This window comes from Primulina eburnea, chromosome 14 (assembly GCF_022965805.1).
Source record: "Primulina eburnea isolate SZY01 chromosome 14, ASM2296580v1, whole genome shotgun sequence".
Taxonomy (NCBI): domain Eukaryota; kingdom Viridiplantae; phylum Streptophyta; class Magnoliopsida; order Lamiales; family Gesneriaceae; genus Primulina; species Primulina eburnea.
The window spans coordinates 21212438-21240047 of NC_133114.1; the positions used below are offsets into that span (position 1 = coordinate 21212438).

Consider the following 27610-nt stretch of genomic DNA (forward strand, 5'->3'; position numbering starts at 1 on the left):
TTGACCCAAAATATTTTTCTATGATCAAACACTCGAATATTTTACAAATGTCGAGACGTCAAATTCGTGCATGTATGTTGGGACAAAATCCAGTGAGATGAATGGACGAATTCCAACACCAAATAATTTACCGAATGGTACCTGACCCTGCACAAGAACGGCAATGCGTTTTGCAGCTAAGAATGAAGAGATGACATTCCTTTTATTGACCTGATAAGGTTAAACAGTAGTTCTTTAGCCATGCTGAAGCAGATGTCAAGACACGAAGCTCACCATCGAGGAGATCTTTAGCAAATTTTCTCCTCCGGACACTGTTTTCTTGCAGATAGGGAGGAGTCGGTTCTAACAACTGAATGGTTGCATTAAAAAAGTCATTCCAAGTCCATTTCATATCCGTACACACAGATTAAAAGGATACCAATCAAAGTTTAGTGAAGAAACGGTTATTCTCATTTCTAAAACTCCTATGCACTTTTTATTTCAGTCATGTTTCTTCTCAAAGGCATTTCCCCTAAAAACTTGTTCCGAAGTTGCAGATTCTAAACATCCATCTTTTATTTTTAAATCTGGCTATCCAAATGATTTTCTTTTTATGGAACAAAAAGCAGCACAGCTTATTATGACAAACCATCGAACACTAAACATATTCCCAGATTTTGAGCTTATGTCGGACACGTGTTTTTGTTTTAAGCATTGTCAAGAATTGAGTATTGACTATGCTATCATCCTGCTCTCCTGACAACAGCACATAATCTTCCTTCTTCAAATGGTAGTGAACAGAAAAAGAAAAGTTAATCATACAGTCTTTCTATCCCCCTAAATCAGAAACTAGAACAGATTGTCACCTTTATATGAGCCTTATGTTCTTCAATTAATTGAGCCATTTTTACTAGTAAAAATTGATGTGCTTCAATTTCTCTGATCCTGTTCTTCAAAGGATATCGAGCAAGACGACCATCATTTTGTTCAGCTTCTTTAACCATGGCATTGATTTCTGGATGATGAATATTTCATTTGAACTTATAGAAGCAAAACCAATACTTCACAATAGAATGTAAAATAGAAACTTGTTCACAACCTTGCCGAGAATTTGAACTCACGATGCGACCAAATGCACGAAGAGCTTGTGGGATTCCCTTCCCCTTCTTACTTCCAGCCCGTACTTCTCTACAGAATCATTAGAAATTAGGGGCACTGTATGAGAAGATTGAATAAAATATTAATGTTCATTAATTTATTAAAGTACATGATTCACTATAAGTTTCTTCCATTATTTAGGAAGAGATACCCAGAGAGAAGGAAACAAATCTCTAAAATCTGTCTACAACAATATGTAGGATACAATCAAGGAAATAGTCAATGTAATCTACAATTATTAGAACTGAAATCCCGAAATTTCCAACCAGCATGAAAGCAAAATCATTGTTTACACAAGGTTTCTAATAGACAAAATTTATTTAAATCATTCAAATGATCAAGGCACTCAGATTCTTAGAAAAAGCTCGGCTCAAGGTATTTACATAAATTTCATCAGCCATAATGGGTAAAAATAGTTTGACAAATGAGAAGTTTATTAGCTGATAAAAAAACCAACATAATATAAAAATCCATATGCTCCTTCACATATTTTGCAACTATATGGACAATTATAAAAATTTAGAAAGCAGGGTCAAGTATCCTACAAGTCTACTTAAAATTTCATCAAATAGTTATAGATGGAGGAACAAAGTAAATGAACTATTATATATTTTGTCAATAAACAATAATTTTAATCCATTAACTTGATATCTGTCAGAAAGAAAGAGGATTTAGTGCTTCTCGACTGTTATATTATATGAGACTCGGTGACCATGTACCCAACTTGATTCTGAAAATATTTCCATCAGAGGTAAAATCATTGATCTCTTTCGTGTTTCGTACACGATATCTTTCAAGAAGTCCCAACTTCCATGCATTAAAGTGGTCATCATGAGGTATGCTAAACTCAACTAGAACCTGAAAATAACTTGTCATTTTATCAGAATATAATGAAATAGATCTAAAGACAAAACAGTGAGTAAATATCCAAATTAGAACAGTATAACTGTTGTGCTGTAACTGCTAACATTTTGTTAAGTTTAAGAAAATAAGAAATAGGATGAACTTAAAAGGGATAAGCCTCATGGTATTTTAATGGATGCGATTTTTTTTATCGCATCAGATAGGAAGAAGAAAGAGGAAACTAATGCATCAGGAAACTCGCACATACCCTTGAGAATTCATTTAATTTCTAGCTCTATAAGCTAGCATTATTCCACATTAAGAAACTCAAACCATTTCGGACCTTGAAACGTGGAGAGTGGTGATATATCTTTATATGTAAGGAAACAACTCTGCTGCCGTACAAATATAGGAACAAACTAATGTAAACGAGAAAAAATAATATGTTTAGTACCTTATACAAGTTATGAATATAACCTTTTCTTTTATACTTAATAATCAATAAAAAAATTTAGGGTAACCTGATCGTAAATGTTGTGAGGAACAGTGAAGCCAAAATCCAACAGGAGGGTAGCATTTGAAAATCTACCATATCTTATCAGGATCTGCGTGCAACATTTTGTCAGTTATAACTAAGAGATTTGATTTACAGTATTAATAACAGCAGGTGAAAGCTTTTTAACAAACACCAAACCATAGAATTTCCATGGGAGTAAAATTCAAGCACTGTGTAGAGAATAAAGAGTACAATATTGCATCAAACTATAAGAGAGACTCGAGGAAACTTTTCAAACTGATTTGTTAAATGACAAGGATAGCAAGAAAAATATACTATTAGAATGGTCCATCTAAAATCTTAAGAGTTATCGGGCATTTTCGGTTTATCATTATAATTCTAAGAACCAAGTTTTGTAGCATTCAACTAATTTAAAAATAAGCATTTAAATGTAATTTTTTTCAATATCAAACCTCATGGAAAAAAAAAAGATCAACTCCTAATGATTCTTAGATAGAATTTGGAATACATTTTATTTGGCAGTGGGCCTGTTTACCTTTCTTAGACTTTGTGATGCCGGTTTTGTTAAAAACACAGCCAATATATTGTCCATTTGCTGTTCATCTTTAATAAGATTGTTAACGGTGTCTCAACAGTAAGTTTAACCCATGGGTCACCATAGTAGCACAAGTACAGTTTTTACAGAGAAAGAACTGGGTAAACTGATAAAAAGTGACAAACAGCTCAATACATCATCTTCAATTTGCATGTCAATAGATTAACTAATAAATGAACCAGGTAGATCTGGCACTAAAAGAACAGTTAAATTCATAAAAGCTTGCAATTTAACTTAGATGCAACAGCAATATGCTTAAGATGGACCTGATCACCTGGAGCATAGTCACGATCAGCTAAAACCTGTACAGGAATAATGAAGACGCTCAACATGGAAGCCAACCCAAGCACTTTAAATATGATTATAACAAGTTAAAGTATGAACATGGTGAACATGTTCATGATTGCTAAAACTGAAAGTGAACCCTTACATGCCTAGTGACTTTGGTGGAGAATTTAGAATAGTAATGAACTTTTACATGTTTTCTGAAAGAACTGAAGAATAAGGAAATCCAGTAAATGATTTGTTCGAAATAAAAATGCCCGACAGAGAATCCGTTGAAGACCACTACTTGAGGGTCAATAAAGGAGGTGGCAATAAAAAGATAAAGGTATATGAGAAACAAAATATATGGAGGGCCTATCACGAAAGGGCTTTGCATTTCCATGCTGCAAGAGATAGCCGTGTAGATTGACCATGACATGATTAAATTAATCCACTTAATACAAGCCAAATGAAATCAAGGATGTACATATTTGTGATAGCAGTGTGACTAGAACCAATGTGAACAAAGATACAGCATGTACATGCACACGTGCGTAAAGTCGTAGGCAGATGCATGCACATTTCTATATATATGTGAATGAAGAAATTATAACATGTATCTGTTGCTGACTTGCTGTGCTTCAGCTCCATAATACATTTTGTTTTAAAGATAGTGCTGACATCCATTTCTAGCATGGGGCACGGTATAGGTTTGAATATCCAGTTGGGTGTTTACAAAAAATTATATTTAATTATGTGCCATAATGCCGCAAGAGAATTGTACTCGTTCGGAGCTTCTACTTTACAAAAAAGATGTAAAAATTTTATAAAACTATGAGCCTGTTGAATTTATAAAATTAAGACGAAAGCAACATAATCAAAGAGATATAAGAGCAAAGAATAGAACAGAAAATGCAATGCATAATAATGAAACTATAAGCTCCAATGATCTATATGGCAACTTTATTTCATCACTACTTTTTTTCATCATTACTCAATTCAATAAATCCCAAAAAGGGCGCATGGAACTTTCCAATCCCTTTCTATATGGTTTAACAACTGTTTCCTTTTTGTGAGTGCATAAAATGATTTTTGAGCATGTGCTAGTGGTGAGAAGCGATGTGGACAAGTGATAAAAAAACATGCCTCTGAATGTTGTTTAAGTTCATCGCTCAATACATATGCTTCTGAAGTTCCATCGTGGTTGAGAAAATCTGCAAAGGGAATCTGAAAAATACTTCAGCCTCAAATACTTAATTTAACCATCATGCATCAGATAATTCTTTTAATTAACATCATGGAAAAGATAGAACATAGAACTCATGAGAAATTAAATAACAGATACCAAGGATACACCCCTTGAGCTTTCCCACGCACGAGATGTAACTGAGACGTAGAGAAAGAATTATCACAAGAAGTTTATTCAGATATGAAAAAATGCAATACCAACGCACGGTCGACTTAAATGATAAGCCATGCAACAAAGTAGTGTAAACAACATTCCAATTTTAATGTCAGAACTGAATTACTGCCATCTACACTGGCAATCAACACATAAAAACCAGCTGTGAGGGTAAACAACGGAGTAGGTCCTAGACCATGCAACACAAGTTTCATATATTAATAACTCATTTTATCACAAGAAAAGTTATATTCAGCCAAATACCCAAGTGGTTGAGTACTTCAGAAATTAAGAATGCAAAATAGCTGAGCGTTTAGGACAGCTACTAACAAATGAGTGCATTGGATTTCGCAGTAGTAAATACCAGTCAAGCAAGCCCAATATTAGAGGATAGATAGTAAAGAAGTAACCCCTGATAATTGCTCATGGCTGATGTATTGTAGAACTATGGAAGAGCAAGGGGTGAGCTTCAGCCAGTAGCTACCCATTCATACCACTAAGAACTGAATATGTTTGTACCATATAGCTTCTTTGATAACTCATCAGCAACTTAGAACTTAAGCTTAAACCATCTTACAGCGTACTATAGTTAAAATCTTTAGAATTCAGAGAACGAGATTAAGTGTAAAATGAAGAGATAAAAATACGAGATTATTCACAAAAAAGGCAAAACCAAAAGACAGAAGTGATTTAATCCCAGGATAAATAACAAAATATTTTGTTTGCAGTATTATGCTTAATTTTCAAATTAATAGTCAAGGCCTTACTAAACTAATATTATGTGACCTTGCTACCAGAAGTGTTCTAGCCTAGCCGATAGAAGTTGATCGCATGTGAACTAATGACGACGGCTATGCTAGATGTTTATTATATTTCTATTAAATAATACCGTCAAATATTTATATCAAAATATTACTCTTTCATTCTCTGTTCAATGTTCTTCTAGGGCTAACAATAATAGGTCAGTTTTCTTTAAACAAAGAAAATTACTTGTCTGAGCAGAAACATTCAAGTTTAACAAGTTCAGTCAGTAACTTGTCCTTTGGTTCATGTTTTTCAGATGAATAGGTGAGGAGAATTGGGTTTACCCTCTTCTATCAGCAAGTTCTGTTGGCACTTATAGTATTGTCAGTTGGCTGATTGCTTCAGATTATAGAACAAACAATATAAGGAGAAATAATTCTCTTATTTCTTATTCTTTAAAGTCATGGATTAGTACACTTTATATAGATCAAATGAGTAAAATCAAATCCCACTAAATCTGGAAAATATCCTATCATACCAATAATATAGGATAATTGTTCAAAATTGAGCCTATCAAATCCTAACTACTTCGACACTCCTCCTCAAGTTGGTGTGAAAATATCCATCATCCCCAACTTGCTCACTTGTTCTTCAAATGTTTGTTTGGATAGGCCCTTAGTCAGGATATCAGCAACTTGTAATAGTCTTGGAACAAAAAGAATACAGATAACTCCTTCAAGTTTATCTTTTATGAAATGCTTGCCAATTTCAATATGCTTTGTTCTCTCATGAAGACCAGGACTGTGAACGATGCTAATGGTTGATTTGTTGTCACAGTACAGCTTGGTGGGAAACTTCATAACCATTTTTAGATCCTCCATGACTTGTTTAAGTCACAATACTTCACACAGTTTTGTGTCATGATCTGAATTCTACCTTTGTGTTGCTTCTTGTAACTACTCCTTGTTTTTTGCTTCTCCATGTTACCAAGTTACCCCACACAAATGTTCAAGAACTAGAGGTTGGTCTTCGATCAGTGACTGATCCTGCCCAATCAACATCTATATATACTTCTGCAACTTGTAATAGTCTTGGAACAAAAAGAATACAGATAACTCCTTCTTCAGGTTTATCTTTTATGAAATGCTTGCCAATTTCAATATGCTTTGTTCTCTTTTGAAGACCAGCACTGTGAACGATGCTAATGGTTGCTTTGTTGTCACAGTACAGCTTGGTGGGAAACTTCATAATCATTTTTAGATCCTCCATGACTTGTTTAAGTCACAATACTTCACACATTTTTGTGTCATAGATCTGAATTCTACTTTTGTGCTGCTTCTTGCAACTACTCCTTGTTTTTTGCTTCTCCATGTTACCAAGTTACCCCACACAAATGTTCAAGAGCTAGAGGTTGGTCTTCGATCAATGACTGATCCTGCCCAATCAACATCTATATACACTTCAACTTCTCGTTCATTAGTTTTCTCAAAGAGCAATCCCTTCCTTGGAGTTCTCTTTAGATATCGTAGAATTCGATATACAGCTTCAAGGTGTTCTTCACACAGCGAGGGCATAAATTGGCTCACCGTATTTACTGTGAAGGCAATGTCCGGACGTGTGTGCGACAAATAAATCAATTTCCCGACCAATCTTTGATATCTTCATGTATCCACTGCAGTGCCATGGTTGATATCTCTTAGCTTCTTGTTGGCTTCTATAGGAGTATCCGATGGTTTGCATCCACTCATCCATGTCTACATCAGGAGGTAAAGAATGTATTTTCTTTGAGACACTGTGATTCCCTTTTTTGACCTTGCTACATCCATTCCAAGGAAATACTTCAACTGCCCCAGGTACTTCATTTTAAACTCTCTTGTTTAGTTATTATTTAACATGTTTGTCTCTACTATATCATCATTTGTCAGTATTATATCATCAACATACCAACACTGAAATCTTTCCACTATTGGACCTTTTTCTGAAAAGAGTATGATCCGATTGTCCTTGCCAGTAGCCTTGGCTTCTCACAAACTTTGTGAACCTTTCGAACCATGCTCCGGGAGACTGTTTCAATCCATAGAGTGATTTCTTTAGCTTGACACATTTGGTCTAAATCGATCAGTAAATCCAGGTGGTGGTTCCGTGTACACTTCATCTTCTAGATCACCATTTAGAAAGGCCTTCTTCACGTCTAGCTGATTTAGTGGCCAATCAAGATTAGCAGAAGCAGAGAGAATAACTCGAACTGTAATGAGATTGGCTACTGGAGAGAATTTCTATGTAGTCAACTCCATATGTTTGGGTGAAGCCTTTGGCAACCAACCGTAGAGTTTTTGTCTAGAGCTCTCATCTCCTCATAAATCGCCTCTCCATTCAGGGATCTCTAGAGCTTCCTGTACATTCTTAAAAATACTGATGACATCTATCTGAGAGACAAACGAACATTATGAGGATGACAGTTTTTTATAAGAGACAAAGTTTGAGATTGGGTGTGTTGTGCATGATCGGGTACCTTTTCTCAAGGCAATGGGAAGATCAATGTTGTTTCCAGGAGTGGTTGAAGCATCATTTTGAGTTTCAACATCCAGTCCACGAGTTGACTCATGGCATTGTTGAATGACAGGGTCCCCCTTTTCTTTGAATCTTTCTTCCTTCTATAAACCAACCATTTAAACTGTTTCTCACTTGTCTCCACTGTTATGTCGGATTAATTAAAGTTTGAAATTTCATAGTTTCCTAGTTCTATATTAACATCAGGCTTGGTTAAGTGGTCATCTTCACTATCTCTAGACTCCCTCTGAAGATTAGGCGTGTAGATAGACTTGCCTTCAACGAATGTTGCATCCATGGAGATAAAAAAAAAATAAAAAATTGGTAACAAGGTCAAAACACCTGTACCCCCATTGTTTGGCAGGATACTCAACAAAGATACATTTTCATGTCTTTGGGTCCAGTTTCGAGATACCAGGATCAAAGTTATGAACAAACACTAGACTATCAAATATTTCAGAAGAGTTTTAGTTAGAAGGCATGTATTGGAAAAAGAATTTGAAAAACATTCACGGGGGTTTTAAATTCAAAATCCTAAATGGTAGTCTATTTATCAAATAGATGGCTGTTGAACTGCTTCTTCCCAAAGATACTTAGGCACTTTAGTTTCAAAACTAATTGCTCAAGCAACTTCAAGGAGATGTTTGTTTTATAGTTCAACCACACCATTTTATTGAGTTGTATGGGGACAGGAACTTTGGTGAATGATCCCTTGCTCTTGAAAAAACTTGCCAAGTATATTGATAAAGTATTCCCGCCATTATCACTCCGAAAAATTTTGATCCTAGTGTGGAATTGAGTCTAAATCATTTGGAAAAAAATTTGAAATATGACACCTGCATCAGACTTATCTTTCAAAAAGAAAACCCAAGACAGACGTGAATGATAATCGATAAAAGATACAAACCACCGTTTAACAGTAAGTGTTTCTACTTTTCATGGGCCCCAAACGTCACTGTGAATCATTTTAAATGGCGAGGACTTTTTATAAGGTTGAGATGAAAAAGTAGCCCGATGATGTTTTGCTAACCAAAATATTCAAAATGCAAAGTAGAAATATTTTTATTTATAAACTTGGGAAACAATTTTTTCAAATAAATAAAGTTCGGAAGACCTAACCGACTATACCATAATAAAATATAATCAACACTTGAGTAGGAAACAAAATTGAGATACTAGTCTGGATCACGTCGACCAAGGAAGGAGTTGTCAGTAAGAAAGTAGAGGCTGCCATCTTATTTAGCATTGCCAGTCACCGAGGCCAGGTCCCGAAATTCATAATGAGAGGACAAAAATATGAAAGGACACGAGAGATTAAAGGTGGGTGAGTTTGCTGATTGACAAGAGATTATACAATAAAGGGGGAACGTGTAACACATTTGTAAGAGTCAAAGAAGAGGAAGTAACAACGGTTCATTTCCCTACAACAGATGCAACAAAGCCATCAACAAGTTTAACTTTTTGGTTTCCTGTACACGGGACATATGAGAACACTTGCAATGAACCAATCATATGATTTGTTGCTCCGGAATCTATAATCCATAAATTGTTAGAGGTCGAATTAGCAACATTTGCACAAGGATAAATACTTGTATGGGCCAAGGAACATGAGGGATTGGATTTATCACGTCTAGAATCAAACAATATGAATAGTTGCTCTAACTGATCCTTGGTGAATAGAAGGGAATATGAAGAGGGTTAGGGCATTCCAAAATCTTCGCCACCTGCTTGAAGAGCTCGACCACCAGTATTCGATCTGTTGGTGCCAAATTTTTTCTTAAGATAGGCTGGTTTCCCATGTATTCTCCAGCATGTTTCTATAGTGTGCCATGACTTTTTGCACTTCTCCCAAAATGGTCACCCATCAAAACCTGTCTCTCGGCTCACAAGGGCCGAACCTTCAGACAACATGGTGTGTTCAGAATGTTTCAGCATCACTTGGCGTGCTTCGAGTTTCTTCATGCCGAACCTCGGAAAACACCTCCTGAAGGCTGGTCAGAGGTTTTCGCCCAAGTACACGTCCTCGAACCTCATCCAGATCTTTGTTTAATCCCGCAAGGAAGACAAGCATCCTGTGTCGGTCTAGTTTTTCCTTGTAGCGGGTACAGTCCTTGCTACTCTCCCACTCATCCACGTCAAGGAGGTCCAATTCTTGTCATAGAACTATCGACTTCTTATAGTAAGTTGTGACGTCTTTGTTACCTTGTTGCATACGCCATAACCGAGAATTTAGTTCGTATAGTTGAGAGTAGTTTTCAGAATCAGAGTAGGTTTCTCGCAGTCTCCCAGACCTCCCGAGCCATGGGTAAGAACATGAATGGTATACCGACTGCTGGCTACATCGAGTTGATCAACCATGCAGTGACCAATGAATTGTCGAAACGCCACTGCTGGTATCTCGGGTCAGTGGAAACCGAGACTTTCATTTTGTCGTTCATGAATCCTAGCTTTCCTTTTTCATCAATCACAAGCCGGATGGATTGTACCCACTCCGATTAATTTTTCCCATTCAATCTGTGGATTGTTATTTGAAGAGAAGAATCTGGGGGCGTGACATGCGATTAGGTTCCAATGTCACTGCTCTGGCGCCTTCACTACTAAAACCAGTACCGACCATAGCTGCTTTGAAATTCATGGCCGATTCTAACCTAGACACTCTGATACCATATATAACAATATGGCACAATATGGCAGGCCAAGAATATAAAAAGAAATAATTCTCTAATTTCTTATTCTTTAAAGTCATGGATTAGTACACTTTATATAGATCAAATGAGGAAAATCAAATCCCGCTAAATCTAGGAAACACCGTCATACCAATAATATAAGATCCTAGTCCAAAATTGAGCCTATCAAATCCTAACTATTTCGACATAGATAGTTGAGTTGCGCGTTCTGCTTTTGCAGGTGGTTGGTAGTAAGCTGAGTCATGGTAGCCTGTTTTCATGACTCAGATACTCAACATTTCGCTCCTCTTCTCGATAAATTATTTTTAGTCAGCTATTCAGAAATCTGTATATGGTTTTGGAATTATGGAAATTTACAAGTTACGTAAATTGAACAATGATTGATACGTAATCAAATGGCGAGATTCAGCTAAGTTAAGACACAATTGATAAAAGATTTGTTTGATATTATTTTGGGAATCTGTACATTATGCAGGCTTCATATTCTTTAGGGTACGGCTCTGTCCACACTCTCATCTTAGAGAGTTTAGGAGAGTGGCAAAACTGGTGATAAATGATCAAATATTTCTGGTTCCACAAATAATGACAATCTTTCGTGTGACTAGCAGAGGAATCATTCATCACTGATGAACTTGAGATAGAAGGTTTATGAGCAGTTCTCACTTGCAATGGTGGCAAGGAGATGATGCACTTCGCGGTATCTTGCTGCAGAATCCTATTGAATCCAAATCACAGGTCACTTTTTCTCTAACAAGACATGTTCTAAACCAAGGACAGAAAAGCCCAAGGTCTTATACCAGTGATGTCCTGTGTTTCAAAATTGTGTTTGACATGGTTACATGAAACAGCAAGACACAAATATGCCCACTTACATTGGCAGGATTGAGTCATTTTAAAGAAACAATCAGTTCACTGGTGTCCACCGTAACCGGTACTGACAAACATGAGGATGAAGAAATAATTTCTTTGTGGTTCTGACTATTTTTGGATTTGGTTAAGCTTTGAATGGTTTATAATTACTTTGTTCCCGTTATGACTTGAAAATGTCGTTTTGAGTGGTTTGAGCAAATTTTGTTATTTAGCTCCTATGCTTATTCCAGGATCCTAGATAATATTCTTAAAGACACTTAAAGAAAACATCAACACATGAAGAGTTGACATGTAGAAAATCAATTCTCTTCAACTATAATCAGTTACATTATTATGTTGTGCCCGAATAAGTTCCTGAAAAAGTAACTCTCAACAAAATGTCAAAAATCTCTCATGTGGCCAACTAGCATCTTGCTCTTCAACATAACATTTTATCATTACCTCAACAATTAACCTCTATTATGTTTCTGCCATCAGCATTATCACTCCATGGAGACACAAACAAAGGCATAGCAACAGATAAACACTACCTTACAGTTCAATATAAATAAGCCGAACTTCTGAGTGATGACATGATTATTATACATGCAGAGGTAGAAACATTTATTGATTTTAGGTATGGTAGAGTGCTTTCAAAAGATTTCAAGAATTTTTTGCAAGGCCATTGTGGCGTCAGCGTGCAGCTCAAGAAAGGAATATGTTAGAACCAAATAAAACAGGACTAAACTTATCAAAGATGCACATCCCGCTACTCCTATGCATGTCTTTTGGAGCAGTGGAAATCCATGAAATAAAAAATCTCACCTAATCCATATGCATATGCGAACTCTTGTAGTGTGATATCTTGAACACCATAATGAAATCCATCAAAAGTCTGCAAGTAAAACTGTCAAATGTATAGAGAGAAAAACATATTTCTTATTCTCTGAATAATGATGTTTACAAAGATATATATACACAATAACTTGGAGCTAAATTAGGAAGATCTAATATCTAATCTTAGAGAATATTTCCTTAATCTAAATCCCACAAAATCTGTGATAAATATTGGCTAAATAATTACAATTATACGCATAATCTTATTTTTATTTTGAAAGTGAATTTACCACACTCCCACAATATGGACTCAATTATACTGGGACTAGACCAAATGGGCCTGAAGAGCCCAAACCTCCTATATCTCGAAATAACAGGAAGAATCTAATTGAGAGAGGGATTAAATAGAGAAATTTCTTAGGAGACATTCATTCATTTGTTCCATTGTTAAGGCTACCTTGTGCTAGGGCCAAGAGTTACTCTCTTTTAAAGGGATTAAACCCTTGGCTGAGTAAAAATACTCAGATTATCAGATTGAATTTTGATTTCTATTTGAGGTTGATTCGCTTGGAAATATAGTTCCTAACATACAGAAAACGAAAACCAGGAAAAATGAAAATCGGATTAAGCATATGAACAGAAAAAGAAAATGTTGTGATCTCATTCGTAGCCTTATCTCTATCATCGAGTCTATATATTATACTCAAATTTGATGATACCATCGATATAAAAACACAACAATATTTTGGATGCACAAGTGATTTTTGGAACTAAAATTAAGTAAGAGGACAACATAAAAAAGTCACCAAATAAGTTGTGTGCACAATCAATTAACAATGTTCAGTCAACATTGGTAGTTACCACATATTACTAATTAAGATCCAGAGTGTCTTGGATTATCATAACTCACTTAACAGAGCAAATTTAATTATTCTAGTGAAACGTTAAGTGTTTCACTTTCAGGAAGGATTGTTGAACAGTCACTTGATTCAAAGAGTACTACTAACGTTTTCATCAACCACAGAGCTGTTGCTCAAGAAATCATAAACGAAACACTGTGAAGCTATTGGGGGAGCTATCAGATAATAATCAATATTGCACCATAAAACGAAAAAACTAACAGCTTTAATGGCAGTGAAGTCCTTCCCAATTTGAGTTTTTTGTTTGAGTGTTTCTCTGTATAAAGCACTGGGCTGAATCATTTCTAGCTCATCATTACTCCAGAATACCTAAATTTAAAAAGAAAATGATGTTCAAAATTATCAATAAAAGCATGCTCGTTAACCAGAGTTAGAATCAGAACAGCCCAAGAATTATCTTTAGACGCAACTATGAAGAATTTGGAGTTCCATTGTTTTCCAACAAGCACTAGAGAAACACCAACTTATATTATCTGAGTTAAATATAAAGAGAAACAGAAATGATTGAGTTTCTTGGGACAAAAGGATCGAAATTTATAAACTGATGATTTTAAACGGACATTGTAGGACCGAGCGCTTGCCGCTTTACCAAAAGCTATAGCTAGTAGTAATGGTGCAACTCAAATCTTTTAAACCGCACAGCAGCTCAAGCACCACGGTTCGATTACTCTACCAAGCAGGGATAATTATTGTACCCAACAATCTCCCTCCCAATAATTGCACTCCTTGTAATCAATGGGAATCGAACCTGTGACCTTGGCTCTGATACCAATTGTAGAACCGAGCGCTTGCCGCTTTACCAAAAGCTATAGCTAGTAGTAATGGTGCAACTCAAATCTTTTAAACCGCACAGCAGCTCAAGCACAACGGTTCGATTACTCTACCTAGCAGGGACAATTATTGCACCCAACAGACATTCGTCTTCCTAAGATTCACGAAGCATTAAATGCATGTTATGCACCTTGCCTTTGAGTAACAATAGCTTTGAAATATTGAAAAGACATAGTACAACTATACGGAAGTTTTCTCGTTAAGAATACCAAAACCATAGCAGGAAGAGTACTCCACTGTCGAAAAATTGAGACAAAGGAACTGCTGTTATGGACCATGCAGAAGAAGCAATACAGAAAGAAGTAGATTGCATTTTCTTTATATAACTACTTATCTGGTTGGAAACATGTGGTTTGATAAGTTTGTTATCAAATTTATTTTTTTTTTTTGCCTTAGAGAGCTCCAGAATACACCGATAATGGTGAAGGAACGCACCAATTTTAAAAGAGAATTTTGTGGGGTACTGGAAACCCGACCTCTCTTCACACCCACAAAATATGATGGTTTGAAAGAGTTCAACGTCTTGGAAGTTTTGCAGAAATCCAACCATCTTTTATTCAAATTAATGTAAGCCAATGAAGATTAAATTAAACCTTCAGAATAATAGTTAGAATAAATTTTTGTGACTCCTCCCACAAAACATGCAGATATGCCAAAGATCACCCGCACTAACTGCAAGTGCATACCAATTGAAAACTGAAAACTTCAATGAGAAGAACTGCATTTTGTCATCCGTTAAACCGTACGGGAAGGAAATATCCTCAAAATATACCACCACAATGAGTCCAAAATAAGCCAAAAAATAATTAATGCAATTTAAGGCCACAGCCATAGCTGAGACCACCATAGAAAAACTTTATATTCTCCAGTTCATTGCCGTAATCCTCCGAAGGGTTTTTGTTACAGATCTAAGTGTATTGAGGTAAAATAATATGGGCCCTATGTATTAGATTAAGGCTCAAGAGTTTCAAGTAATAGGAAATCTTGTAATGATCCGAATCCTTAATTGATTAAATTAATAATTAAGACATGATTAAAGAGTTGTTAATTAAGCAATATTAAAAAATTCATTAATTGAAGTTCAACATGTTGAGATTCACTGAATTTAAAATGGACCACTCAATGTACATCAGATTACATTATCCCCAAAAATCCAACTAGACGAATGAGATTATAGCACGTGGCAGATAAGATTGAGTTCGAATCTTCTGAACTGAACCGGATGCAGCCTATAAATGGAAACTAGTTTCAGTCGTTTCCAACACTGCTTTCCCTCAGCTACTCTCTCTCAAGTTTTAGCCAAATATCTTAGGTTTTCTATCAAAGTTCTATGGCAGTTAGTGTCGGGAAGCTTCGGAGCTAGTGTTGACTCGAGGAGGGGTCGGTGAACAGGGACATACAGATCTATACGTCATCAGTGGGCTGACGACACGCGTGTATATTCTAAAGCCTTAAATAGTGATTTAAGGATCATTAGGAATAACTTTGAAGCGTGTTTAGTGATTCTTGATCTGACATGATAGTGATTATGTTGATATTGTCTAGGTTCAGAATTGTAAACTTTCTGTCAGATTATTTTAGTTAAGTTCTCACTGAGATATCTAAGCGTAATATACACTTATATGTTGCATATTTATCTGTTGCATTATACATGTTTTACTGCTTTCACATATTATTCATGACATATCACGTTGGATCCGATATCTTTTAAGATATACCACGTTTGTTGAGGTCGCTCGGCCCTGTTCTGTATTGTGAACGGTGGGGTATCGAGAGCTATAGTGTCCGACAGGACCCGCGAGCTGTGATGACCCTGGACATTGTAGATCTACGTTTTGATGAAGAATGTTGAAGTCAAAACATGTCTAGAGAAGATCAAAGACTACACACTCAGACGCCTCTAGATTGAACATGAGATTCTTGACTTGAACCTCGATATTTGAGCGTATTGCGTTTCACATTCATCATATCAGTTTGTATACTCTTACATTCTCATATTGGGTGATTGTCGCTCACGTCCTTGTTTTCATCTTGGACACCTCATTCCACGGAATAAGTCTTAGGTTGGACAGTTCGGACGGCCAGAGCAACGGCTAGACCAGTTGGATTTTCGGTGGTGATCCGTCGTGGAGCTTTTATTTTGTTTCTCGTATTCTCGTGCATGATTATGATTTTGATTTCATCGTATTAACAATTAAGACTGAGATTATTGTTTTGTTTTCATTTAGGTTGTAAGATGATTAAGTTATTTGGTTTCCGCTGTTTAATTGCTTATTAATTTGTTTAGTGGCTCGGGTAAAGGGACTACAAATCTAGACGTAGGGAGAAGTAAATAAAATGTGAGGCAAGTGAGGGAGACATTCATTCAGTTATTTTGTTGAGTGTTTTTTTTCTCTGGACATGATAATCGATGCATTGAAAGGTAAGATGTTGAAGATGGCAGAAGATAAGGATACGAAGGTGTTGAAATTACATGAGACTATAATATCAATAACCAAGGCGATGAAAAAATTTCCATGTCTCGTGGATTTGGAGGAGCCATCCTTGGAATTATTGGGTACATGTGCAGTTAAGAGGAAAGAGAAGGGGTTTAACAACCAAATTGTAGGTAAATCTGACAGAAATGCTTACGATAGTGAGGAGAAAGAGAAATCAAACTGGAAAACTGTCAAGGAGGAAAACTTGCTGATCGAAAAGCAATTGCAACGCGATGATGAATCAGATGAATCTGGACTTTCTAGCTTTGTTCCAGAAAAGCTCTCTTACTTATTTGGCATAAAGAGTGGAGGATTTAAGTTTGAAGAGATTAACATCATCTCTATGGGTGGAATTGGATACGCATCTGGAGATTCCATTGATTTCATCCTTGTAGCACGAAACATCAACTCGAACATAAACAAGCTTGTTTCAACAAAAGTAAGCCCAGAACGATCCATGCGCTTATATGGAAGCTGCTATTTGTATTGGCATATGTTTGCGAGTCATCATCAAATTATTTGCGTTCGTCAGATAGTGCTTAAGATCCAAGGATTCATGTGGAAGGAAAAGAAACCACCAGATAAGGCGACACGTTCATGGGCATGTCTATGGGTGAGTTGTCATAGACAAAATTGGGCCCAAAGAAACGATAAAGGCTCATAAATTAAATGGGTATAGCACCTTGTGTCAAATAGTAGGAGGCAGACAAAAGAAGGCGAAAACAGAATGGAAGGGAATTGCCGTAGACAAGATGAGGAACAACGGGTGTCCAGGAGAGAAAATTCACTAGGGTTCAACGGAAGATAACCGATTAGATGGATTGTGAGAGTTGTGCAATATAAAGACACAAAGTTGTCTCTCTGTGTATCGCGACATTGTTGCAAAACCAGCATACTTAAGAGTTGTTCCTCGTAAGAATGGAGACCTGGGCAGATCAGATTTGGTCTGTGAATGACGAGGGATATGTGTGAGGCCCGGGGCCGAAGAGGTTGGGGGGTGATTGTCGGTGCCATGAGGTTGCACGGACAATGAGCGGCTCCTGGCAGGCTTCTAGGTAGAGGGAACATGAATGAACCGATCCCATACCGGAATGAGAGGGATTCCAAGACTGTTCAATGTAATGGACTGTACAGTTAAAGAGGGCTTAAAAGATTTGATATGTACTACTCATATCAAGAAGTTGCATCTTCTTTTCGGTAGCTCATCACATAAGAACTCTAAAGTTAAGCGTGCTTGACTTTGGGTAATTTTGGGATGAGTGACCCTCTAGGAAGTTTCCCAGGGTACGTGTGAGTGAGGACATAAGCACGCTGGAAAGACTCGTCTTGGTACAGTGAGGACAGTCGTCGAATCTGGGGCGTTACAATATGTGGGCTATGTCATTACTCATTAATAAGCCCATAGATGAGACTTGGACAAGAAAATTAGGTCCGGACCCAATTACATTTTTTATGGTTTTGGAAGTTATTCATAGAAGTGCACCTATTCAATTTGTCACGTCCACGAGAGAGAAAATTGGAAGACGGTGGAATCAACTCATTAGCGCGTTTTCAAGTTCCCACGAGGAGGGTTAAACAAGGTGCTGTGGAAAAGGGAAATCCTAATGAGGTGGGGAGTGGCAAAGAAGATGGGACTCTTAGGCAGCATGGTTTTCATGAATGTGCTTTGTGTTTTGCTGTGGGGTCCTCTCATCAAGATTGTCATGGTATCCTTATTCAATTGTGTAATGGAGCAAAAATATCCATAGCAAACTTCCCCAAGCAGATTTTTTTTTTGAAGTTTCTTGACAACAATTATGCTAGATCTCATTTACTTATTGTTGGTGACAGTGACTCGTTTACGAGTTTTTGTGATAGACCAATTCTGTCGCCGATGTCTTCTAGTCGTAAGAAATGACACCACCTCCTTGCATCGATTTCTATTACACATGCATCTTTCTAACCTTGGTCATGTTAGCTCGAATCTTAGTCAGGATACTCAGTCCTAATGGAGAGAGTTTACTTGGTTATAGTGGAGAGCATTTGTCTTTGATGGATGTAAATATTGCTTCTGGGAGTGCAGGGAAGTATATCTCAGTAGACATCACAAAGCTTATCAGTTTTAATCCCATACAAAAAAGTACAGAGTTGTACTCATCTATGTGGGGTATATATCTGAATGGTTTTCCAGCAAGAAGCAAAATTTCTGCAAGGCATAAAAGGTACAAGAAGTTTATCAAGATTACCAAGGGAACTATACAAGGAGTGTCAGGTTATTATAATGAAATTGAGGATTGTAATGAAGGTTTGGTTTTTCTAGGTTATGAGATTGAGCCAACTATTATGCATGAGCGCTTGTGTATACGTTCATACTTGTTGCTCAAACAGAGATGGAACAATGATTTGTGGTTTATGATCACTTATTTGAAATCAAGTTACCACCTCGGTCTTCCTCTGTTTTTGTTTCTGGTCTCTCTAGCTTAATACTTTCGCACTTCAGTTTAGCCCCTAGCCTCCTTCCTTCCACTCTTACATCATCCTAAACCCTCTCCGCCTTAGACTCTCACCTTTTTATTTCCTGTCGCGTATCATCATGTTTCGACCGTTTGAGAGCTTGCACGGAAGAAAGGTAAGTGACGAAAGTGTGTTTATCGAACACAAAATATTCAAGATGCGTCTGGGCTTTCGGGGTAACTCCATTTGGTGGGAAGAACGAACCAGGAAGAAAAGCTATATGGTGGATTTCGACCGCAACGAGGCGCGATGGCTAAGCCAAAGATTTCACGATTTGGGCAAATCTCAGTCACCAGCATCGGTTTTTCTCCGGTACAGGGGAGGTAATGCATTTCTCACGTTGCAAAAATTTGTTAACAGACGGGGAAGTTTCATCGAGGTCTCCAAATTCACATCACACGGTAGGAAGCAGAATACAATTGTGCCTAGCGGATATGATTCAAGGGGATGGCAGAAGATAGCTATGACATTGGGTAAACTAGTGGCAGGAAGTTTACAGAGAACTGAACCAAAGGTACAATTCGTTTCAAAGCCAATGAGAGTCAGGGACTTTCCTCAAGACGATACACAAAGTACAAAGGTCAGTAACGTCCACAAGCTGCCAGAATCGAAAGTACCGGCGCTAAATTGGTTAGAAGCAATTGTCATCACAAAAAACAAGGTGAATATCTCTTGGGACAACATTCAGAATGTCATTCAGAAATCAATCAACAAGCAAGTCAAGGTTTTCCCATTCCAAGCTAATAAGGCAGTGTGGTGGCCCTCAAATTCGGAAGACTTTGATTACTTCACCAAATTGAGAAGGGGTTTTTTTGAACATGGGATCGGTTTGGATTTTGACGCATGGAGACCGGAAATAAATACAGAAGAAAGGATCTTCAGTTGCTGTGATAGCTGGATTCTAATTCACGGGTTGCCTTGGAACTGCTGGACTCCGGAAAACTTCAAAATAATAGGGGAAGCCTGCGGGGGACTGCTGGATATCAACGAAGATACAAGACTTTTCCGTAATCTGGGAGCCGCAAAGATTAAGGTTAAAGGAAAAGAGGGAGGGTTCATTAGGGATAGATTGAGCATCCGGTTGGAAGGGAAGGATAGAGAGATCCAAATTCAAGTGGAAACTTACGATCCGGGGGCTTATGAGCGTTACCAAAGACAAACTTATGCACAGGTTGTGGTAAATGGTAAGAGGACTTTGGCGGGATGGGGGAATAACAACATCCTGCAGTGGAATGCAAGAGGCAAGGGACCTATGAGATCTTCTCCAAAAGACAGCAAACAGCCGGCGGATTTAGGAAATCACTCAACCAACTCTGGTACAAACATGAATCAGCATCATCATGAGGTATTGGTGCGGGATAGTCTGGAGACAAATCGATCTACCGGCCTGAAGGATAACAACAGCTTCAAAGGGGTCTTCAATGATAAAGTAACAGCAAGTAAGGCGAGCAAAGCGATTAGAATATTGACAAACATTATTCCTAAGGCTACTGAAGAATTCAGAAAATCACCGATCCAGTCGATGACGATTGATAGCATTGCGGATGATCATAATGGGGAAAGCAAGGGTAACATCAACACTTTATTGTCTCCGTTTGGGAAAGTGTATTACAGGAAAAATTTCAAAAGGAATCATGAGCGGGAATTGGGCCACGAAGATGAGAGGATCGACAACTCAGCTTATGGATTAGGTGTCGAGAGTGAGTATGAGGGGCTGTACGATTCTGATGATGGAGCAGCAATGAAGATTATTGACTCTTCAGATGATTTGCTGGATAATGAAGTAGACTCAAAAGTTGATGCCACTGAAGGAATGATGCTGTCAGATGATTCCACGGCATGCAAAGATAAAGAAGCTTCAATCAAGGATCTGTTCTTAACACCAGAGAAAGAGGAGGATTGCGCTGCGCCTAAGCCACCTGACAAACGCAATTCTGATGTGGGACAGGTACTAACCAATTTAACTACTTCTTTTTTTAATCACTCTGCCAAAATCCATTCTCTTCTTTCTGCGTCTTTGGTATTGGGATTGTCTAGTGGCCATTTAGGAGGTGAGGGGAAGGAATTAGTTGAATTGCCGGGTCAGGATCCAGAAGTGAACAGTGGGCGTGATTTGGAAAGTGATGGGAGTGCTAGTAAGGACGTGCGGTTTGTTTTGGAGGAAGGAAAGTTTGATGATAAGGGACAACCAAATGCCGGGCTGATGAGAAGAAAACAGAATAAATTGAATTGTGGAAGTACCCTCGTTTCAGGTTATTCATCAAGGGGTAAGGAGGTTATTTTATGAAGATACTCACTTGGAATATTAGGGGAGGAGGGGACTCGAAAAAAAAAGGAAATGGTGCGCAGGATAATACAGAAAGAAAGGCCTGACATCGTGGTGATTCAAGAAACAAAGAAAGAAAAAATTGATAGGCGTTTTGTGGCTAGTTTGTGGAAGTTTAGATTTGTTGATTGGGTCTTTCTACCTTCGGAAGGCCGTTCGGGGGGTATTTTAGTGATGTGGGATCCGAGGGTCGTCGAGGTCGATGAAAATTTGATAGGGGATTTCTCCGTTACTATTCGGATATTGGTTAATGAGACAACCAGCTGTTGGTTCTCGGCGATCTATGGTCCAGTGAAACCAAGAGAGAGGGAGAGATTTTGGGATGAGTTGGCTGGATTGAGTATTATTTGTGAGGACAACTGGTGTTTGGGGGGAGATTTCAATGTGGTGAGGAATACGGGAGAGAAAATGAACAGCTCCTCAAATACAACGAGTATGCGTTGCTTTGACAAACTGATTGGGGAACTGGGTTTGCATGAACCGCCCCTTCTCAATGCAAAATATACATGGTCCAATTTCAGAGCCACACCGATATGCTGCCGCTTGGACAGATTTTTGTTCAGCAGTGGGTGGAGAGATCTATTTCCTAATTTCAGACAATCCGTGCTCCCAAGAATCACTTCGGATCACTTCCCGTTGAAACTTGATACTACTAAATCGAAATGGGGGCCAATTCCTTTCAGATTTGAAAACGTCTGGCTGGCACACCCCAATATCAAAAACCTAGTGCAGGTTTGGTGGAACGAGGGTGTTTACCAAGGGTGGGAAGGATACAAATTCATGACTAAGCTGAAAAAGTTGAAAGGTGATTTCAGATTATGGAATAGAGAAGTCTTCGGTAACTTGGATTTCAGTTTGGGAGAGTTGACTGCTAGGATTAAGTCTTTGGATGAGCTAGAAGGAAATGGGAGATGGTCTGAAGATCTTAGGATACAGAGAAGAAATCTTCGTTGTGAGCTTGAAAAAATGACTTTTAAAAAATATCAGATGGAGAGCCAAAAAGCAAAGCTAAGATGGTTGAAGGATGGAGACCAAAATTCAAAATTTTTCCACTCAATGCTTACCAACAGAAGAAATAAATCCGTAATAGATAGGTTGGAATTGGATGATGGGTCTGTGATCGTGGATGAAAAAAAGATTGAGGAGCATATTGTCAATTACTTTAAACATCTTTATAGACGATCAGAGGGGTTCGAGGGAGGTTTGGAAGGATTGGAATGGAGCCCTTTGGATAACAACCAATCACGTAGACTGGAGGACTCTTTCTCGGAAACTGAAATAAAAACAGCAGTGTTCGAATGTGACGGGATTAAATCCCCGGGTCCGGACGGTTTCACCTTAGCCTTCTTTCAAAAGAATTGGGAATTGATCAAGGGGGATCTGTTGAGATTTTTTGCAGAGTTCTTTGAGGGAGGTGTGGTAAATGGTATTACAAATGAAACATATATTTGTTTAATACCGAAGAAGCATGAATCGCTTAGGGTGAAAGACTTTCGCCCAATTAGCCTGATAACCAGTTTGTATAAGATTTTGGCAAAAGTTTTAACAAACAGATTAAAGAAAGTCATGACGAGTACGATCGCCGAGAACCAATGCGCATTTTTAAAAGGGAGACAGATTTTGGATTGTTGCCTTGTAGCCAACGAGGTGGTGGAGGAATGCCGAAAAAGAAAGCAGAAAGGATGGGTTTTAAAGGTAGATTTGGAAAAAGCGTATGATAACGTCGATTGGCAATTCTTAGACTTTGTGCTACAAAAGAAGGGTTTCGGAGAAAGATGGAGGAAGTGGATTCGTGGGTGTGTGTCCAATGTCTCTTTCTCGATCTTTATTAATGGGAGACCGAGGGGGAAGATAAAAGGGGAAAGAGGAATCCGTCAGGGAGATCCATTGTCACCATTTCTGTTTAACTTGGTTGTGGATGTCTTGGGGAGGATGGTTGATCATGCTAAGAATTTGAATGAGGTGAGAGGTCTAGTGGTGGGTAAAGGTAAAATTGAGATATCACATATTCAATTCGCGGATGATACGCTTTTCATGGTTCAAACAAGGACGCAAGTGATAGCACTAGTGGAATTGATCAAATCATTTGGGAAAAATTCTGGACTCAAGATAAATTTTCAAAAAAGTGTTATCTTGGGGATTAATTGCTCAAAAGAGGAAATAGGCGATATGGCGCAACTTATTGGATGCAAACCGGATGTTTGGCCGATCTTGTATCTAGGATTACCTCTGGGAGGTAAGCCTTCATCATTTGAGTTTTGGGAACCCGTTATATCCAAGATGTCCAAAAAATTGTCGAATTGGAAGAAATCGTTTTTGTCAAAAGGAGGCCGTCTTACTCTCATAAAATCGGTTCTTTGTGCAATGCCTTCCTATTACATGTCCTTGTTTAGGGTTCCAAAAAAGGTTACTGTAATTCTGGAAAAAATAATGCGTGACTTCCTTTGGGACGGTTTGGACGGGGATAAACATTGTCATCTTGTGAGTTGGGAGAAGATTTGCAAACCCAAGGAAAGAGGAGGATTGGGATTGGGAAGTATCGTTTTGAGGAATAGAGCATTGCTTGGTAAGTGGTGGTGGAGAAGTTCAAAGGAGAAGGGCAATTTGTGGATCAAAGTAATAACAAGCATTTACGGTCACCAAGATAATGGGTGGGATTTGGGATTGGCCAAAAGTGGTACTTTTAGAAGCCCATGGAAATTCATTTCTCGTACTTTCCCGGCAATTCAGCTAATGTGGGGCACGGTTTTGAGGGGGGGTAATTACATTCGATTTTGGGAGGACGAGTGGGGGGGTGGGGGTGGTCCTTTCAAAGTTCGTTTCCCCTCTTTGTATAGAATTTGTTCTGTCTCAAACAAACCTATTAAGAATTTCTTAGAGATCACCACTCATCAGGGTGGTCGTGATTATAGGTGGGATGTGCGGTTTAGGAGGAATTTAAATGACGCAGAGTTGGAAGAGTTTGTTATTCTTGCGGGTGTGTTAGATACGGTTATGGTTAGGTTAGATGTGGAGGATTACAGGGTTTGGTTGGGGGAATCCTCGGGTTTGTTTACTGTCAAATCCTTTTATGAGTCTTTCTTTCCTATTCAAGCATTTCCTATTTTTCCTTGTTACGATCGTATTTGGAAGGTTCCTGTCCCACAAAAGGTGCAAATGTTCTCGTGGTTAGTGGCGTTGGGTAAATTACCTTCGGCGGATTTGTTGCAAAGAAGATGGAAGACATGTGCCTTGAGTCCTAACTGGTGCACCTTATGCCAATGCGACGAAGAAACCCAGGATCATATATTACTACATTGTCAGTACTCAAGGAAATTATGGTCGTTGGTTATGCAAGAAATGAGTTTTCAATGGGTGCATCCACAGAGGGCGGCAGATTTATTCATTAGCGATCCAGGTTTCTCTAAGGGTCGCAGGGCTAGAATTTTATGGTTGGTCATGATTCATTTCTTATTCTGGAGCATTTGGCTAGAGAGGAACAAAAGGATCTTTAACGACACGAAGGAAGACGTCAGTGTCGTTTGGGAGAGTATCAAATTCAAAGTGGCGACTACAATCACAAGGATTAATGATTTTCAACATTTAGCGATTTCAGACGTCGTCATGGATTGGAATTTTGTAATGAAGTGAATTTCTTTAGTGTTCGGAAGTTTTTATTCTCGCGGATTTCTCATCCGCTTTTTTTGTAATCAAAAAATTATCTAATAATAAATGTTTCTTATCAAAAAAAAAAAAAAAGTTACCACCTCGGGTGCATGATAATCAGGGAGTGCCATCAAGGCTGGAAAATTGACCCATCGCCAGTTAGGGCATCGATTTGTATGGTTGAAAGCTTGACCGTGTCAAAAGAGCACAAGAAAGAATTGAACTTTGCTATTGCAACTCAAGCTCTGGTTCGATCATATTTTGAGCTCATGAAGGTGGTAGAAAATATAAAGAAGAGTGTGGTTGCAGCTGAAATGAAAAATGACATGCACGGAAAGAGAGGGCTGAAGTATGAGTATCAAAATGGAAGAGAACTTTCTCTGGTGTCATTATCTACCACACAGAAACAGAGAATGCTTTACTAGATGGTCCAGAAAGTGAAGACGCAGACTATGATGAACTAGAATTGGATGTTGAATAAAGCCATTATCAGCAAGTGAGGGAAAAATAGGTGCTCAATACATAGAAAATCAAGTTCTAAAACTCAGCCTTGAGGACAAGGCTGCTTTACAAGATGCCGGTATTGTTACAGACCTAAATGTATTGGGCCAAAATAATAAGGGCTCGAAGATATTAGATTTAGGGCCAAGAGTTTGAAGGAATAGGAAGAATCTAGACGTAGGGGAGAAGTAAATAAAATTTGAGGCAAGAGAGGGGACATTCTTTCTGTTATTTCCTTGAGTGTTTTTTTTTTACACTAGCTTCGACTAGGGAACTTACTGGCAGTTGGCTAGGGATTTGTTTACAGAGTTTATCTCTGGGAAATCATTTCAATTCCATTTGCAATATAATTTTCGTTCTTTAATTGTGGTTGCAACAGTTCTGTTAATAGTAGAAAAAAGAACCATGAACAGAAAGGAAGAAGGGGGAAATTAAACTCAAGAATTAGGGAGAAATAAAGTTCTCTTCCTCCTGCAGTTCCTCATTCAGTGTGCTTTGGACGGTCATAGAAAAAAAAAAAACCAGATAAATTGAAACTGCTGGGACTACAACATGATAAAAACTTGTATTTAAATCTATTTCGAGATGGCAGATACAAACCAGGTCAACTTCTAAAATAAAAACCTAAGATCCTAAAAGCACACAAATAGATAAATGCAATCACCGTGCTGTGCATCTTCTCAGCTTTAGGTAGGCGACTAACATAAGGTGCCCATTCAGAATTCTGCGATACCAAAGGACGCAACATATCAAATCATTCTTTTTTTTATAAAGTGCATATCCAATCGTTCGTAAATGACCACTCAGGAACACCATTCAAGTAGAGTAGCTTAATCACCCGTGCCAACTTCTGCTCGAGCAAAATTAGCAAAGCAACTTTGGCAACATTACCAACTTTATCTCCCAGTAAGCAACTGATTTCTGGAGGGAGATTATCTGGGGCCATTTGCTGCAGAGTCAAAATACATAAATTAAGTTACCCTGATTTAAAACAACAACTACATTATCGAATTGTTGAGCGGAGTATACTGCAAACATACCACACTGTATGGAACCTTCAGAATGCAGTCCCCCGCTCTTATATAGTCAGATGCATACAATGATCTGCAATACGAAACTGGAGTTCAAGGACTGAAACAAGAACACAATAAAATTCAAAAATTTGGTGTTTCTGAGACCTTCCAAACGAGGATGTTCCAATGGCAAGTAGCGACGAAATCTCCCTCCCAGCCTTGCGCTCCAGCCAAGGTAGAAAATAATTGCACTCGTCGTCTACACATAGTGATGCCTTGGACGGAGAAAGGGAAGTAAAATAATGGGTCGGCGTGGTAAAATTGCGGAAGAGAATGGAGAGTACAGGAAGTGGAGTTGGAAGCCACGAGGTGTTTGTGATAGGAGCGCAGTGAAGAATCATGGCTGTTTTGCATATGAACTTTACATCGTTATATTTACATGTTGGAAAAGCCATCGGACAGGAGGACCACTATGACAGCATACTCGATCCATGCAGCTCGAGTTTGAATTAGTGAATAATTAGTGGGAAAGTAATTTTTATATAAACAAAAAATACATGTTTATAAGGTTTATTGAATAGTCTTCTTATACGCCCCGAGGTCGAGGCGTCGGTGAATTAAACTTAAAACAATAAGCCTCGTAGAAAATAGCCCAAACCGATGTAATTGATAAAAATTCAATGTCTTTACATATAAAAATGCAAATAACGTGGAAGCCGTTTCTTAAAGAGGAAAGCGTAAAATGCGGAAACTAATACGAATAACTGGTACAACCAAGGACTTGGTCTTCATATCTGTCGATTTCTTCATCGGTCCCAGAATTGATCTTGTTCAATTTCTCCACATGTTACTCATTATTATCTGAGGAGGGACGTAAGGTGTCACGCCCCGAGCCCGGACCCGCGACTACGTGACTGCACAATGAGATCCTATAGCAACTACTTCGTATTCTTCCTCGCTTTACGTAAATGATTAACTC

General features: G+C 38.1%; 1 protein-coding gene across 4 annotated transcripts; it reads right to left on the reverse strand.

The window, feature by feature from the left end:
• Nucleotides 1–27131, reverse strand: LOC140812518 (ribulose-1,5 bisphosphate carboxylase/oxygenase large subunit N-methyltransferase, chloroplastic). 4 transcript variants are annotated; one of them, XM_073170803.1, is made up of 14 exons: nt 26797–27131; nt 26659–26722; nt 26457–26567; nt 26283–26342; nt 13547–13654; nt 12414–12483; nt 4702–4742; nt 4503–4583; nt 3359–3394; nt 2502–2585; nt 1862–1995; nt 1079–1167; nt 846–994; nt 1–349 (listed from the first exon to the last, which is right to left on the reverse strand). In XM_073170803.1, exons 1-14 carry the CDS (start codon nt 27084–27086, stop codon nt 203–205), a joined length of 1464 nt encoding a protein of 487 aa, XP_073026904.1. In that variant the 5' UTR covers nt 27087–27131; the 3' UTR covers nt 1–202. The 4 variants fall into 4 exon arrangements, with proteins under 4 accessions (XP_073026904.1, XP_073026905.1, XP_073026906.1 ...); XM_073170804.1 differs by having other exon boundaries at nt 1079–1162; nt 1857–1995; XM_073170805.1 differs by lacking the exon at nt 26659–26722.
• Between the last annotated feature and the right edge of the window lie 479 nt (nt 27132–27610).